The 17,013-nt window shown below is 35.8% G+C and overlaps 1 protein-coding gene across 2 annotated transcripts in view; it reads right to left on the bottom strand.

Annotated features, from left to right (window-relative positions):
- The window catches only part of SS3 (starch synthase 3), a 239,001-nt gene that overhangs the window by 10,127 nt on the left and 211,861 nt on the right, over positions 1-17,013 (bottom strand). For both annotated transcript variants that reach the window (XM_089825567.1, XM_089825568.1), the window contains exons 12-15: positions 12,850-13,032; positions 12,500-12,631; positions 12,261-12,372; positions 7,560-7,683 (exon numbers count right to left, since the gene is read on the bottom strand). In XM_089825567.1, coding sequence (XP_089681693.1) covers positions 7,560-7,683; positions 12,261-12,372; positions 12,500-12,631; positions 12,850-13,032 — 551 coding nt within the window. The remainder of the gene's footprint in view (positions 1-7,559; positions 7,684-12,260; positions 12,373-12,499; positions 12,632-12,849; positions 13,033-17,013) is intronic.

Raw genomic sequence — 17,013 nt, 5'->3', positions numbered from 1 at the left:
GTTCACCATAGAATTTCCGGGTAGAAAGAGAACTCAAACAAAATGCCTATTTTGCAAAACCATTAATAGTGGGGGGATAAATAGATTAAAATACCATATTGCTGGCTTACGTGGTCATGATATTGAGCCTTGTGGAGCTGCATCTGTTGAGGCTCAACGTTTTTGTTATGTAGCCTTGGAAAAATATGAACAAGAAAAAGAATTAAAAAAAATAAAATTAGAAGAGTTAGCTTTGATTGGTTCTAGTTCCCTTCCATGCTCATCTGCAAATGTTTCTGAGTCAGTAGGCTGTGTTGGAGAAGGTTCTTCTCGTCCCCCCTATCGTCCTAGTGCTTCTGTTGCTCGTGCTTCTTCTACATCTATTCCTTGCACTTCTAGTGATGCTACTGCTGCTGCCCCTTCTAGTAGTGCTGCTCTTCTTTGTCCTAGAGTCAGAAAATCTAGTAAGTTGGACAACTTTTTTGTACCGCGTACCACTCTTGGTGCGCAACCCTCACTTGAGAGCATGGGCTGGAATAGGGAGATACATGAAGCTGGAGTAAGAGCAATTTGCAAATTTTGATTTTTCTGCGACATTCCATTTATAGCAGCCAGGTACTTCAAGTTTTCAACTTCATTTATATTTGATTGTTTTACGTTTTAAGTTTTAAAATTTATATTCAATTTTATACTTTTAACTTGATGTTGAAAATTTGAAATATGTTAATTAAAATGTTTTTATAAATGTAATAGGACTCCTTATTGGCAGGGGATGATTGATGCAGTTTCCATCTGTGGTGCAAGGTTCAAAGCCTCCACTGAAGATGAGTTGAGTAGCCCCCTCTTGCTAGATATGGTTGAGGAGATGAAACTTGAGTTGGAGGACCACAAAAAGATTTGGAGCCAAAAGGGGTGTACCATCATGACAGATGGATGGACAGATAGGAGGTCCAGAACCCTCCTAAATTTTCTTGTTTCTAGCGGAAGTAATTCATCATGCTCTACTTCTTGAAGTCTAAAATTTAATGTATACTATTATTGAATAACGAAAATTTTGTTTTATTAAGTATTGATTCTTCATTCTTGAATGATAATTATTTTGTTTAATTTTCACTTTCAGGATCCACCATGGTTTTGAGGTCCATAGATGCTTCCTCATGTGTGAAAAATGCAAAATTCTTATGTGAGACTATTGAGGAGGTCATAAGGGAGGTGGGGGAAGACAATGTTGTCCAAGTGGTGAAAGATAATGCAGCTAATTATGTTGCTGCAGGTAAAATTTGAACTTCTAACTTTCTAAGTTCTACTTCTAAAAGAATTGTTTTAGTTTTTCATTAAATTTTGAAAATTAAAATTTTTTTAATACATAAATTTTTTTCATTATTTACTAACTAATTTAAAATTGTTGTAGGAAAACTATTGATGGAGAGACACCCAAAAATCTTTTGGACTCCATGTGCGGCCCATTGCATTGACCTCATGTTAGAGGATATTGGCAAGCTTGTATGGGTGAAATCATGTGTTACCAAGGCCAAAAATCTTTCTAAGTTCATCTATAATCATGCCTTGGTCCTTAGCACTATGAGGAAATACACGAAGGGAAAGGAGTTGGCTCGTCCTGGTATCACAAGGTTTGCCTCTAACTTTATCACACTAAAATCCTTGTTGAGTTCAACGTTAGAGTTGAGGTGCATGTTTGTTGGTCCAGAATGGAGTTCCTCCTCCTTTGCGAGCAGCTCTGCAGGGATAGATGCAACAAAATGCATTTATGATGATGATGATTTTTGAGAGCCATGTTCGAAGATTGTGGAGGTAATTTAAAATTTAAAATTAAAATTTTAAAAGCTTAAGTCTTAAAATTTTATAAATTAATTTGTTTCATAAATATTTTTGATTTATATTCATTGTGCAACTTTGCAAAGTTTCATCATTCACTAAATTGTTTTTTTGTTTAATTGTTTTGTAGATCACTGAGCCCCTTGTAGCCCTCCTATGAGTTGCTGATGGCGAGAAGCCCTCTATGGGCTACATTTATGAGGGCATGGATAGGGTCAAGGAGACTATTAAGGCCAAATATGTAGGAGTTGAGGAAAACTATGGCCCTATTTGGGACATAATTGGTAGGAGATGGCAAAATCAGCTTCATAAGCCCATCCACGCAGCAGCCTATTACCTCAATCCGGCATACCGTTTCCTTGATGATTTCAAGGCAAATGAGGAGGTTCTTAGTGCCCTATACACAGTGGTATCGAAGATGTCTCCTAATTCCACAAATATATTGCTTGAGATGGATGCCTATAATAATGCATCAGGGCCCATTTTTTCAAGTCAAATTTGCAAAAAAGGTCGTACAAAATTGCAGCCAGGTAAAGATTGCAGCTTAAGCCTTATACAATCTAGTTTATAAATTTCTAGCTTTAAACTTAAAGCTCAAATTTTGAAATGAGACTAATATTTTTTTGTTTTCTTTTTTCCAAAATTCAGATAGATGGTGGCAAATGTTTGGGCCTTCAACCAAAAACCTTCAACAAATCGCCATCCGCATTTTGAGCCAGCCAAGTAGCGCTTCTGGATGTGAGCGCAATTGGAGCATGTTAGAGCACATCCACTCGAAGAGGCGTAACAGGTTGTCTGTGCAAAAAATGAATAGTCTAGTCTTTGTGCACTACAACCTGGGCATTAGGATTAAGGAGATTTTGGATAGTGACACCTCTCCGATTACTCTAGAGGAGGTTGATCCAGAGTCTGATTGGATCACTGAGGCTACTGATCCTGTCTTTGATGATGAGGACCTACAGTGGCTTGACCAAGCAGACAGAGAGGGCCAGGCTGAGGCTGTGGCTATGGCAGCAGAGGACCAGAGAGCTCCAGTTGTTCCTAGTGGCAGCTCACAGAGATTGGCAGAGCCAGAGGCAGAGAGTACAGTTGATCCTAGAGGCACCTCACAAGCTGATGCTATGGCTACTGAGACATCCAAGACCTACCTTAGACGCCTTACTAAGAGGCATTTTGTAGATTATACTGAGCCTGAGGTTGAGGCTGAGGTTGGGGATGAGGATGAGGATGACGATGACGATGAGGATGACGATGATGATGAGGACTCCGACTAGGAGCCATAGCTGTAGACTTATAGTCTTGTTTTAACTTTTTGTTTAACAGTTTAACAGTAACTTAATATATGATCAGCATTTGGAACATTTGAATTTGATGATGACTATTGAATCTTGATCTGTTGGATTTCATAATGCATAAATGATAATACATATACATTTTGATGGTTTGCATGGATTTATCTTAGTTTGACTTTAATTACTAGTAATATAGTATTTACTTTTAGCAATTTACCTTTGTAAGTTTGAAACTTTGTAGTTTGTAGTATTGTACATATGTAATCGATGTTAATCTTCTATTTAATGATGTTATTGTGTCTTTATGCTTTATTCAATAATGGGTGCATGGAATGTTCTTTAAATCCTAAAAAATCTCAAAATTTCGAGGTTTTTTCACTTTGCCGAGTCACCGCTGAGCCGGGTCACGAGTCAAGTTACCCTTGCCGAGTCCGAGCCGAGTCCGAGTCTCGTTACACTGGCTACACAATATTTACCGACGACAAGTGGGTGTCTTTTTTGGCTCCTTGTCTTCTTCGGTTTTCCTTTTGGATGAGACCACAAGTAGTGAGCCTTACCTCAACTTCTTGAACTGACGAGGATGATGTCATTGCTTTCAACATATTTATCTAAAAAATCAAGAAACTTAATTAATTCATGTGCAATACAATTAACATTTCAAACAACAAAACATATCCTGGGGACCAAGTACCAGATATCCATGTGTTGATTTCCTTTGTGAAGGGAAGCATAAGGTTTCTTGGACCCAAAGTCTGAAGTTGACAACTTGATTAAAGGCTTTATGAGGAATAGAAATTGTGAATAATAACTCACCGATTTAGCACATGATCTCCCAATTTTTGGTGGTAGATAGTATAAAGGAATCTCAAGACACAAAGTCTGAAGCTTACTTAGTGATTTTCAACATTTCTACCATAAAGAATTTTGGGGAGTTAGCTACAACCCTAAAGTACAGGTTTTGAAGAACGATTGGTAACAAAAATGAACATCACTTATGCTAATCTCAATAGAAATTTGAATTCTTGCCAAGAGAGTGACTAATGTGGGAGCCAAAACTCCGAGCCGTGAAGGCCAACAACTAGTCTGCCAATAGTGAATACTTGGACAAAAAGAAGGGGAGGGGGACAAGCTAGAGATTTGAGACATAAGAGTTTGGCATGTGGCCCACATATTAGGCCAGAATAGGGTAGGGGATGGCTACAAACCATGACAGGCCCTGATTTGACACTGAGACGACAATGCAACTCACAAAATGTTTCAAAATTAATAACCTAGGGCACAAAATTGACAAAATTCAAAAGCACTAATTGTACAGTCACCAAGGTAGAGATGTCAAATGCTCGACACCTATAACTAAGGCCCAAAAGAACCCCAAAACACAAAAGTTACAACCTCTACATCTAACTTACCCCCTACACCTGTAGAAGTTCGAATTGGTTCAAATTTCGGGTCCAGTTCGGGTAGGGTTCCAATTTTTTCCTACTGGTTCAATCTGGTTCAAACCAAGTTCAAATGCAGTTTGAACCACATGCTTTTTGGTCCCCACGGATGACAATAAAGTGCTTTTTTTGCAAAGTTATTAGCATCCACAACCCTAAAAGGTTGTTATGAAATGCTTTTGGTGGCCTCTCATCGTCATTGTCATTTTTTGAAGAATTTGATGCTGATACCATTGTTGCTGCTACTGATCCCATTGGCCTTAGCTCTATTGCTAAGTCAACTAATGTCAGAGAAGAAGATGAAGATTGAAGAACTTAGAATATTCATAGATTTTTATTTCATTGGTTGAACAATGAACATGAAACAATGGAACTTGAACTTGATGCTTTAATTTATTTTTAATGTTTTGAATTTTTGATGTTGAACTATATGCTGGTATGATCACTATGATTACAAGTTTATGGTGTTTTTGTTGTTTAAATGTATTTATGCTGCTATGCTATATTCTAATTTTAACTCATGCTTCATAAATATGTATTTATATATAAATTTTACATATTTTTCAGTTTTGTACTACAAACCCAAACCCCTTCCCAAAATTTTAACGAACTTGCAAATTTGTTCTCAAACTTCAAACTTGGAACCAAATTCGAACCGGTAACTTAGCCCTAGATAGAGTTAAGAGTTAGGGAATTTGTACGAAAAAACCCTTTATTTACTATCTTATGGCAAAAACCTAAGCGATGAAAAGCAAGACAAACAAACAAAAAATGGAAAAAGAAAGCCTTAACTTAACTGACAAAAATGTGAAAAGCAACCTACTTGAACAAAATGTCAGATATATTGGCCAAGGGATTTCTCAAAAATAATTTGCTTGCAACCAAATCCTCTCAAAAGCACTTGAATTGTAGGTTTGAAGCATAGTTGCACTGCCCTAGGGAACAAGTTTCTGGGACGGGGGGACAAAGGGGCCTTAATTTGGGGACGGCAGGAGGACGCAGGGGGACGACAGTAGGGGAGTAGGGGGGTTTATATATACTATACATATGGTACTTAAAATGCTAGTTATGAAAAGATGTATTGCAATATAAGATATAAAGATGTAAAAGAGTAAATACTTGAACATTGCATTGAATTGGAACATTGAACATTGAACATAAATAGTCAAATCAGCAAATAGTTAACATTGAGATGTCCCCCAATTCTCAGTGGAGATGGTGAAATTTGGTGGCGCTGTTGGGGAGGGGGGAACGGTATCCCCAAGTCCACGGTGTGTGGGGCAAAAAGGGGGAATGCGTCCCCATGTTACTATGGTTTGAAGACTTAGTTGTAACAGCGCTTTGGAAAAAGGTTTTTTATCAATTGGTTAGTAAAAATGACTTGTAGCTCTTTTATAGCCTCGAGGGGGCAATGCATTTAATGCCTTGTATGTTTTTAGGCAACTAAGGCTTTGCATTCCAAGTGTTGGGGATCTGATCTTCATTGTGCTAAAGAAAGCCCTCGAAAAATTGGGAACTCAAAGCCCAACTAAAATTGAGATAAAAGGAGAGTGGACTCCAAGATTGCAAACCTTGGAGCAAAATGAAACAAAGCAAGGAAAAAGAAAGGAAAAGCAAAAGAGGGGACCCAACATTTTCTTGGGGGAAAGTGTAGGGACAGGCATGCAAGGCATAACATGCATCTAGATTTTGTATGGGTTCTGTTGAGGGAATCCAAATGCCTGATCAGAATCTTGTTGAAATCCAGAAAAACCCACAAGCACCCAAGGCTGTGGGCACCAAAAAATGGGCCCCATGTGCCATTAAAAAAAACCTAAAAAGCATCTAGACCCCTAATTTTGACAAAATGTTGACCTTGATTCCTATGAAGATAATGAAGATTAATTTGGATATTAAATGTAAAATATGGATTGTAATTTAAATTTTCATTGTGTAATGACATATTGAAACTTTTTACAAAGTATGAATATGATATATGAGGTATTTCATTTATAATTTTATTGGCGAATATGGATTTATGAGTATTGCATTTCTATTTCTTATCATTATATTTTAGAAATTTTTGAGCCAATTATGAACATAGAATATAGAACATGTATGAATCTATGAATATACATACATAGATGTGCACAAACACTTATTGAAAATGTCTATATATACCCACAGTACCAAAACCTGCCCAAATGTATTTTTCTTTGCTAAGTCCGAACCCAAATCTGAATCAGAACCAGGATCAGCAACTTATTACATATAGACCTGCAGTATCAGAACCTATCGAAGGAAAAAATTGCCGAATCCAGGAACCCGAGTCCAAAGCAGCATCTGAATCAGAACCAGGATTGGCAACTTCGGTTTAAATCATGCAAAATTACTCCACTACACAATTTTTTGCAGGGGTACAACAAAGTGAATATGAGAAAATTGATATTCAAAGGTATTTCAAGGTTGCAAATTTGCAATAGCAAAATAATTGCATCAAAACCCTGTTAATGATTACAAGTCTAAATTAAGCTCAAACACTAAGAAGCCTCAATGCCCTCTACTGAAAAATATATGGAGCCAGTGAGGGAGGGAGAAGATAAAAAAGGTTCTCTCAAGTTATGTTTGACCTCAACTTGCACCAAGACTGGTGCATGGCGTGGTGTGACAGTTAAAATCCAACATGGAGATAAATCTAAATAAAAAGTGTCAAACAATTATCTCAACAGTCACACGAAACTGGTATAAAATAGAATTAAGTGCAAAAAGATTTACATATTATTGAACATATATATTATGGGATTATTTTGTAATATTTTCTGAATATGCCTAAATTCTTTTTCCTCATCTTTAAAAATAGACTCAACAATTGCTTACAGGCTTACTTATTCTTACATTCAAATTAGACACGCATTTAGGAAATATCATAAATGATGTCCAAATAAATCACGAAAATCATGTTTCATTCTGTTCAAAGCTTTTGTTAGACAAACCATTGTAAAACATAGAGTACAAGAGAGTAAGATTTGCTTACCTATTGAGAGCATAATCAAGTCCGGCAGCATCTGGCATTTCAAAGCTGAATCCATTTGGCTTGAGCCCTTCTGCTTCAGCTCGACCTTTGTCATGATCTACATCAAATACTGTATCATTGAGTCCTGCAGACACAAAAACAGCTTGTAAAGTGTCTGCTTTCTTGAGATTTTCTTCCCAGGTTAAAGATGTAGTCTTTTTTAGCATTATTAATGACTCCACATATTTCAACAGCAGAAATTACTGGTGACCATCTACTCTTAGATCAAGATGTGTTTTTAAAATCGTAGAGGCTTGCTACTTGTCATTCTGCAGCAAAGCAGTATTTCCCTTCATTTTGGTATAGGAAAACTTAAATAGATGACTATCTCTGATCTGATCTTTGTATTATATGCAATGATGACTGACATATCACTTAAGAGAGATGATATTGTTGTCTCAAATGTGAATCTTCAATACTTGCAATGTCCAATAATATCCCTTAACAGTGATATAGTTGCTGTCTCTACTGTGGATTTATAACCTTGCAACAATAGTCCGATGCCGTATGTGATATATATGGTGCTATTCTGATATGGATTTATGTGCTTGTAACCGGTTAATGCCTGAGAAGACAATTTCTCAATATGAGCAGATCCAAATGGATTATATATAAAAGGTTTATCGATGACTGAAAAATGAATGTCTTTGTAATGAGCACTGCTGGTTCTCTATCTATCTATGCCAAAGAATTGTCCTTTTCTTTTTGAAAAGTTTTGTATTTTTTTGGAGTTTTTCAATATGTGATTTTTTTTGTAATTTTTTCAGAATATAAGATAAGAATGCACATAAATTGGAAAGCTATCACAACTTGCACATCAACTTTATTTGCTACAAGAATACTTGCAAATATTTACAATGACAATTGATTAATGATGCATATTTGAGATTTTACAAAAATTAGAGGAAACTGGTAATGTTGGTATGCAATGTGGGTTTCCAAAATTGGCTGCTAACTATCATATAACTACCAGCAGTGATGAAGACCCTTCAGCAGATGAAATGCGGGCCTGGTATAAAGGTCTCTAGACTCCCTTGCACCCACGATGCCTTGTGTAAATCTAATTGCAGCCCATAACCCTGAATGCCCAGAACTGGTTGCAGCCCCTTTCAGACTTGACATTAAGCAATAGGGATGCCCAACAAATTGCCAATCTGTCACAGACTTGTCAAAACGGCACATCACTTCAGCAGTGTAATATCGAAATGTTGCACAATTCATTGGAAAAATTTGCCAATCCAAAGTGCTCTTGTTGCCAAGAGAAAACGTTCTCCAGCAGCAACCCTTGAATGCTCACAACTCACAATTTCAACATACATAAAATGCGTAATGAGATGAATCAAACTTTTGCAAGGAGCTCAATTTATAACATTTAATTCAAAGCTTCTCAATCATACCCAATGGATAGAAGCTTATTGCTCACATCTTTCACTTAAAAAGGATTCATCATTACACTTTTCACTTAGATTATGATTTTGCATTAGGAAGCATAATGCAACTTTAAGTATAATAAATCCTTGCACTTTTGTAATGACTTAATCTCATAAGTAATTAGTTAAGTAAAACCTAAATAACAGCTCTTTATATTCCAAACACATGAACTTGTAAAAGTTTTCTTCCAGATGCAGATATTGCTCTTCCAAAGGCATCTCCAAATGCACTGCTAAAAACAGAAACTAGCTCAACTGACTTAATATAAATAACAAGTTGACCAAACAGATAACCTCAAGCCAAATTGTTAGCTCATGAGGGTTGCAATGATGAGCTAACATAACCATACTCCTGAAACCTGCTGAATTGGGGAAATCACAGTCTTAGACCTTCTTATACCTTGACCATCCATTGGTAGCAACTCTTGAATGAATAAGAGCCACGTCCTTTACTAACCAATTATGACTTTTAATTATAGCTGTTATCACAAATAGTCATTCCAATTGTTGTCTTTATCTTACAAAATGTCATTATTCACCCCTTCACAATAGGATCACTGCCTTGATTGCTAAATCCTTATGATTGTGCTTCTTCATATTAAAAAACTTATTGCTTCCTTCATCATTGATATTGTCAGCTGTATTACTCATCTTAATCACATATAATGGTGTGTTATACTATACAATTAGTCATATCACAAATCAAAATCAAATTACCGCTCCCCTCTTATCAAATAATATAATTGATGTTAGTTAAATATCTTCCTTGGTCTTCTGCACTTTGAATATTTCTTAGACCACGGTATGCTTCGTTGTGGATCTGGTGATTAAAGACAATTATTATTTCTGATGATGGCAGAAGAATTGAGCTCTATTTGTCTTTGACCATCCTTGGACATGTTGTCTTCAAAATCAATAGCTTCCCATCATTGTGTATTCTTCATGCCGAGATGTAGCTTATGTGGCTATTCATTGATTCTTAACTGCTCCCTTCTGTTATGTTCAAACTTATTGTATTGGACCACTTGGTAAACACAGGGAACTGATTGTTGAGGTGCTATGTCTTCTTCCACGATATCATTCAGTGTTCAAAATATTCATTGTTAACTCTATATTTGGCCCAGTCATCCACACTTAGTCAATATCGCAAATTGCTGATTTGGCTTACTATCATTTCTTCATAGTTGCCATTACTGATTGTCTTCAAGTTGGTGGTTTTAATGCATCAGATATAATTGTTTTTTAGCGTTCATCATACTTTTTTGTTTGATATCAATCTTTGATACAGAAGCATCCTTGGTTCTTGGCAATCCTGTATCAACCAAAAAACAAATTTGTTCTCAATTGTTCAAGTTAGTTCAATTTCTCTGTTTCTTTCAGTATATTGCGAACATCTGACCTTGCATTCTCTTTGTTCCTTGTTGTTTCCATTGTCTGACTGTCGCTACATGACTTGGATTGTTCTTATTGGGGATACTCCTACCGTGACTGCATCAATCTTGGCTATCATTGTTAACATCCATTGATAGGATACACTATTTATGCCTTAGCCAATATCCCTTCATGAATATTTCTTCAATCTGATCACACCATACTTGGCCACATTTATCGATTATGAAACTGGTAATAGAATAGGCAGTCCTTTGACATAATACTTATTACCTTTAATATGATGGACATACATGGTATTATTTATTGGTGATGATCATTTATAAAACAAATTCAAGTCAAGGAATATTTATCTTTTGCATTAAGTGACATTAGGAGCTTCCCTCATTATGCTTGCCGATAAATGGTGGAAGTTTATTTTAATAAGTTTCAATCTTTAATTAAAATTTCTCAAATCATATATCTTCTAGATCCTAAATTTGGGACAAAGTGTCTTTATCGAACATCAGCAAATAGAGCTTCTAAAGCAACCAAAATGCGATTTTTAGTATCTAAGTTTTGTTTTCGATGCATTTATTAGTTATCCCATGTCTAGAATGTGGAATAGGTGGCAGAGACAGTCTAGGCAAGCAGTTGACATTTCTTTTGTTGCATAAAACCTGTTTGAACATGGAAATAAATCCTACAGAAACTCCATAGGCGAAAAATTTGCTAAGTAATTTTGCTAAGAAACTGGAACCTGTTTGAACTTGGCAAGTAAATGCAACAGAACCTCTGAAGATGAAAAATTGGCGAGTAATTGATGATTTACCAAGCACTCACTAAGGTGTCAAACTATGACTTATACGATAAAGCCATACATTGGTGCAAGGTAAAATGATTTAGCATTAAATCTGATACCAAATAAGTGATAAAGAATGTTTACTCTGATAAGGGCCAAAAATGCATACAACTAATTATTACCACGCAATGCATATTAACAAAATCCATATATTCTGGCAACTTCTAGAAAACACAAGGGCTGAATAGTGAAGAGTAATCCATTGAAACAGGAACAAATTTGTAACTATAGCCAGGGCCTTTTTATTTTCTGATCTAAATTTTTATTTTGTATATGCAAGTTTTATTAAAATGTTATTATCAGTAAAATGAATATTTCAAATCATTTAACTTTCTAGCATAAAGATATATCATATTCACACTTGTCATAAAGAAACAATAGTAGAAGCCAATTTTACTTTACATTTCACCAGATGACATCCTTAATTGAGAATAAAGAAATAAGAGCACGTATTAGAAAATTTTGTAAACACTCCAAAATAGAACAAAGAAACAGATACAAAGACAGTTTTCATGGACAAACTTTGCAATAGATATTGAAGAATTCAAAATTGAAAATATAATTTTTTTTAACTGGTTACACTAACAAATTAGATAAAGCATCCCAACAACTATTCTATGTTACAAATAAATTGAGCAGTGCTATTTCCTTCCAGGTTCTGCCTTCTATTTAAACTGTAAGACAACTAATTGAAATAGTTGCACACAAACTAGCCCCTTGAAACATGGAAAGTTCAGAGCTAGCATGTAATCTTGTTGCAGTTTATGTTATAAAGATCAGCAGAAATTAGAGTATCATTGTTGAATTGGGTTTGTTTAATGACTTCTGCCTTTGGCCATGTCTAATTTGATTGTTTGTAAGAGATAAATATATTTTTCTATTAGAAAAACAATCTCCTCACGAGAATCTAAATTGTACCGATTCCTCTTCCAGTTGTGATGAATAATCAACACATATAGGATATTAAATAGTCTAAAGCTGAACTTCACTACAAGAACCCACCTCCAGTTTTACGGACAACAGGTATAGATCCATAGCGCATTGCTGTCAACTGGGTTAAGCCACATGGCTCAAATATTGATGGCACAAGAATAAAATCTGCACCTGCATATATCTAAAAAATGTCCAAAATAAGATGTGTTTCTCACACTGAAGTATCATTATGACCAAGAAATTGAACACAATAAGTTGGGTGTGCTACTATTTAAGGGTGACGATTCTAATGGAAGATAAATTCTTACCAAATGTGAAAGAGGTTCATCATAGGTCAAGCAAAGTCGAGCCATATCACCGTTTGTATTGTGTAGATGTTTTGCTAAATTATTAAAGTCATTTTGTATGCGTGGATCCGGAGCTGAACCAAGCAACACTACCTGCCCAAAGTGTTTCAGAATTACAGGTCTTCCAAAATCTTTGAAAGATACAACCAAAGTTCAAATGAATTAATCAAAATGTTAATCGCCGTTGATTTGCATATCACCCTTGGAAGCCTCCTTTATCATGATTTTATTACTGTAAGAGAACTTGCTTTGTTCCCCTTTGGCTTCAAATTAAAAATAATAAGCTACAGAATAACATAAACAGTGATTACCTGACCACTGCGGTCAAGTGTACGCCCAATGGCATGCTTGATGAGATGGACACCCTTTTGAGCGGTCAGTCGAGTTATAATTCCAACTAAAGGGCGGTCAACTTGCTTCAAACCTAGGCGGCGTTGCAATTCCTCTTTCGCAGCCCTCTTACCTTCAACCACATTTTCTTTAGTGTAAGCCATCTGCAAAAGGAAAACCAAAATATCTTACCCTTGTAAGGATCAAGATTCAAAATCATCCAGATTATGAAATAATTGTTTACCACTTACTATCTCTCATCACCCAAAGTACCAAACCCCTGAACTGTGGTTTGGGAGTGACTGAAGCAAAAAGAAAAAAATAATACAAACGTGCAAAGAACTCAAGGGCCATATCTAAACTTCATCTGTTCATCAAAATGATGTGTGCTCATGCAGTGGGAAGGCATTTTGTAACTAATTATCTTCCATTTTTTGTTTTAAAATGTGTGTGTGTACATATTTAGTGCATTGAAATGGTCTGTCTGAAATGATTTGATGAATGCTTTCACAGCTATGATCTGCAAGCAATCTTAATCACTAATATAAACTGTGCAAATATCATCTCTCACGATTAGACCATACTTGATAAAATCTAGGACTCCAGTTAGCAAAAAATAAACCAAATCTGTTTCTTGATGACTGATCCTATCTTGATCAGTGGATCTATAATAAAGATGGGTGGGCCACTGTCTATTAGGAATTGAAATCAACATGAGATGAGTCATCACTGGGTAGATTAGAGATGGTTTGGGTAATGGCTCCATTCAATACCCAACTTTATTGGATACACTGCCCAACACATGCAGATGTCCAATTAATCTCTGCAAGCATGCAATTTTGTATGGATAGAGTGTGCAATGTTTCTGTTTTCTCCCAAAGGTACACAAATGAATAGGGTGGATGGGAAAAATAAGGCAAATTTAAACCTGATAGAAACTATGGCTTGCCAATGACAAATGGCAAAATCATAGAGCTGGCAAATCTCTTGGGACCCTAAGTCAAAGGGTTTTTCTACTCTATCCACAAGCTAGAGTGTATTATCTTTCATATGCTTGCAAAGCACCTTTCTTAAATATCGCTCACCATCTGTACTACTCCCAACACTCCTACAAACCATATATGCATGTAGAATTTGTATAGTTGGATGGCATGTGGACCTATGCTTAAGGGCGTGTATGGTTATTTGGTCTTATGAGTTAGTTATGCATCGTAAACTTGGGGCCTGTCCTAAGTATTTTGTTATTTTATGTATTTAATGTCTGTTGCCAATACGACTTGTGGTTAGAGGGTATATTTAATGTGAGTTTTTATTTAATGTAAGGGTTGCTAAGTCGACTTGTGGCTTGGTTAGCATAAGTAGAGGGTCATGTGAAGTCTAGAGTGATATTCCTTCAGCACGGAGTAGCAAAGTTTAGCAAAGCTAGTAGCTAAGTGTGGGCTTGGGAAACAAGAAAGTTGCTTGGTGGCCTATGAACACACGTTTAGATTCTTCTTGGAGTTCTCTATCAAGTTGTGGATCTAGGCTAGCTAGGAGTTTGGATCTTGTGAGGTCTTACAGAACTGTTATTGTAATTACGTCGTATTTGGCCGTAACCTGTAAGGCCTTACAGCCGGGCATGTTTGATGTGAATCTTATGATTCTATTATGAGATTGGCAGTGCTTTGGACCTAAATCTCTGTGTTATTATTTATATTCTGCTGCGTGGTTATTTGCTGGGGGCTAGGACATCTCCTTTGGAGGTTCTCTTGCCTTGCACTATGTAAGTAGCTGGCCTTTGTTCAGTTGCTGGCTCTGTTCTTCTTTTCTCTGTTTTGTCTATTGGGCTTGATGTTATATCTTTGAATCTTAATGTACAGGATTTCAAGGGCCCTTCAAAACCCTTTTTTTGAATTAAAATAAATAAATAATCTTTAGTGAGTTCTATCCAACTGAAACTACACTAACATCAACACTGAATAGTCCAAGATAAAGTGGTGCTCTATCTCAACAACCTCCATGTCACAAAATAGGCAAGTCCTATTTTCCCATTCCTCTTTTGGAGCCTCCCATCTACTTGTTTCACATCTTAGTTAATGGGAGCCCATTCTAATCCGAGCTATGAGCATCTGTGATCTCCATTTAATATTTGCTCCTATATACGCTTTTTCCTCATGACTTGTTGTGGGGTTAAACTCCTAGATATAATAGGATTTTTTCCACCCATTGTGTCTAGTCCATATGGTACTTCAAAACTTTTCATAAACAAACTTTCTTGATTCTTTATTACCAATCGAGCACTATTGAATGTTCCCATTTTTCCATCCACTTGTTGTTTTGCCTCATCCGCGGGCCTTTCCTCCAATCAATCCTTACCTTTGTGATTAACTTAGGCCAATGATGACTTTCATACCCTGAGTTTTCTTAAATAACTTATCAGACAAACCATTGCAATGGTTCGTAAGGGGAAGTGTGATGGAGCCCTAATTTTTGCAAAAATTAGGGCCTCCATTTCTGGAATAATATTGGAGATTCATGATGAAAAGTTGTCATTGATGTCATTTAAAATATACAGAAAGTAGTGAAGTTTTAGCAATGATACATATAGCAGTATTAGTAAAATGGTTACAAGGAAGAGTAAACGAGAACTATACAGCAATATACAACATACTCCTGTACAAAAAATGACAGAAGAACACTAATCTACCTTAATGGAAGGCTGTCATTCAAACATATTTATGGTGAAGTTTAAAATTATATATGAGCAAATTCATAGCATATTATAATTCAAATTGAACATATACAAATCATAACACAAGATGAAAGGTGGCAAGAAAAAAATAATCAGAGCAAAGAAGCCAAAAAATATCATAGAAATATGCAAAGGTCTGTAATTCAAGTTTTAATATGTTAAAATGATGTTTGGCAACACATACTGAGACATAGAAGTACTTGACAGACATATTCACTCACCAATATTATATCAAGTCTATCACCAAAGGATTCTGGTGGTCATGAAAAAAGAGAGCAGTGAATAAAGAAAAGAAATATAGAGATGGAGAGATAAGAAGAAGAAATGCGATTTCTGGTAGATAGGATAGTGCAACTGAAGCACAGATGTATTGTAATCATTTTCAAAATTAACTCAAGAGCCCTGATTTTTCTTATTCATCTTGAAAATCGAAGTTCAAAGTATTTTGTTCAGATATATCCCCTGTGATTATTGATTTTAAAATTAATTGATTCTAATGGTGAAGAAGTTGATTTCAATACAAGTCTTTGATTATCAAAATCTGACTATGAAATGTTGTCTATGTGAATTTGATCTAATTGGTTTTCCCAAAGAAATTTTATCCAATTAGACTAGGGGTCGTGTTGCCAATTGAAGCTTTAGTCTATAAAGTAGTGGATGGCATAGCACTCTCTCTCAGGGTTATATATAAGGACATAGAGAAAGTTTGACTATATTTACCCAAGGTTGGATAAGGAACTGGTCTGCAATTTATTTTGTGGAAGTGGGTTGATATCTGAGACCTTGAAGTTCAATATTTTGCCATATCCATAACTCATAAACACTATTGCTTTCATTTAATATTCATTTCAAAAACACATATCTCAAAGCATTCATATAACTTTTATTTTGATTGAGTTTAAGGATTTTTGTCAACTTAAGAACTCACAAAGTTTAAATTCACTATAAAAAGCTTTAAACCAAGTGATTAGGGTTTGAGGTGAAGGTCAACCTGCCTAGGTTTAGCGAAGCTTCAAGTGCAGGGGAATTGGATCAGGAGGTTATTCCCGTTCGTTGGCCAAAATTGATTAAGTAATCCTATTAGAGAATTGGCAAAGCTCTTGGATTTCCAATCTGTTGTTTTTGGAACCAACAGAGTGTATTTCAATTTTGTATGTTATTATTTTAATATTACATGCATATTGACAATGAATTCCAAATTATAAATGCATAGAGTATTGAGTTTGACTATAGAAATGTAAGGTTGTATGATGTTTAAATGGTATGCTTTATCCATGTTTTCATATGATTGTAATGTATGTATGCAAATTTCCCTATATTTATATAGCTGTCCCTGTGAAGTCCCCTTGTCATCCCCAAACTTCACAAAAAGAAATGTTGTACCAGAAACTTATCCCCCTGTCCCCTGCTGCTC

The sequence above is a fragment of the Cupressus sempervirens genome, chromosome 4 (genome assembly GCF_028749045.1).
Source record: "Cupressus sempervirens isolate cs-2001-9-10 chromosome 4, ASM2874904v1, whole genome shotgun sequence".
NCBI lineage: Eukaryota > Viridiplantae > Streptophyta > Pinopsida > Cupressales > Cupressaceae > Cupressus > Cupressus sempervirens.
This window is presented reverse-complemented; position numbering and strand designations above follow the sequence as displayed.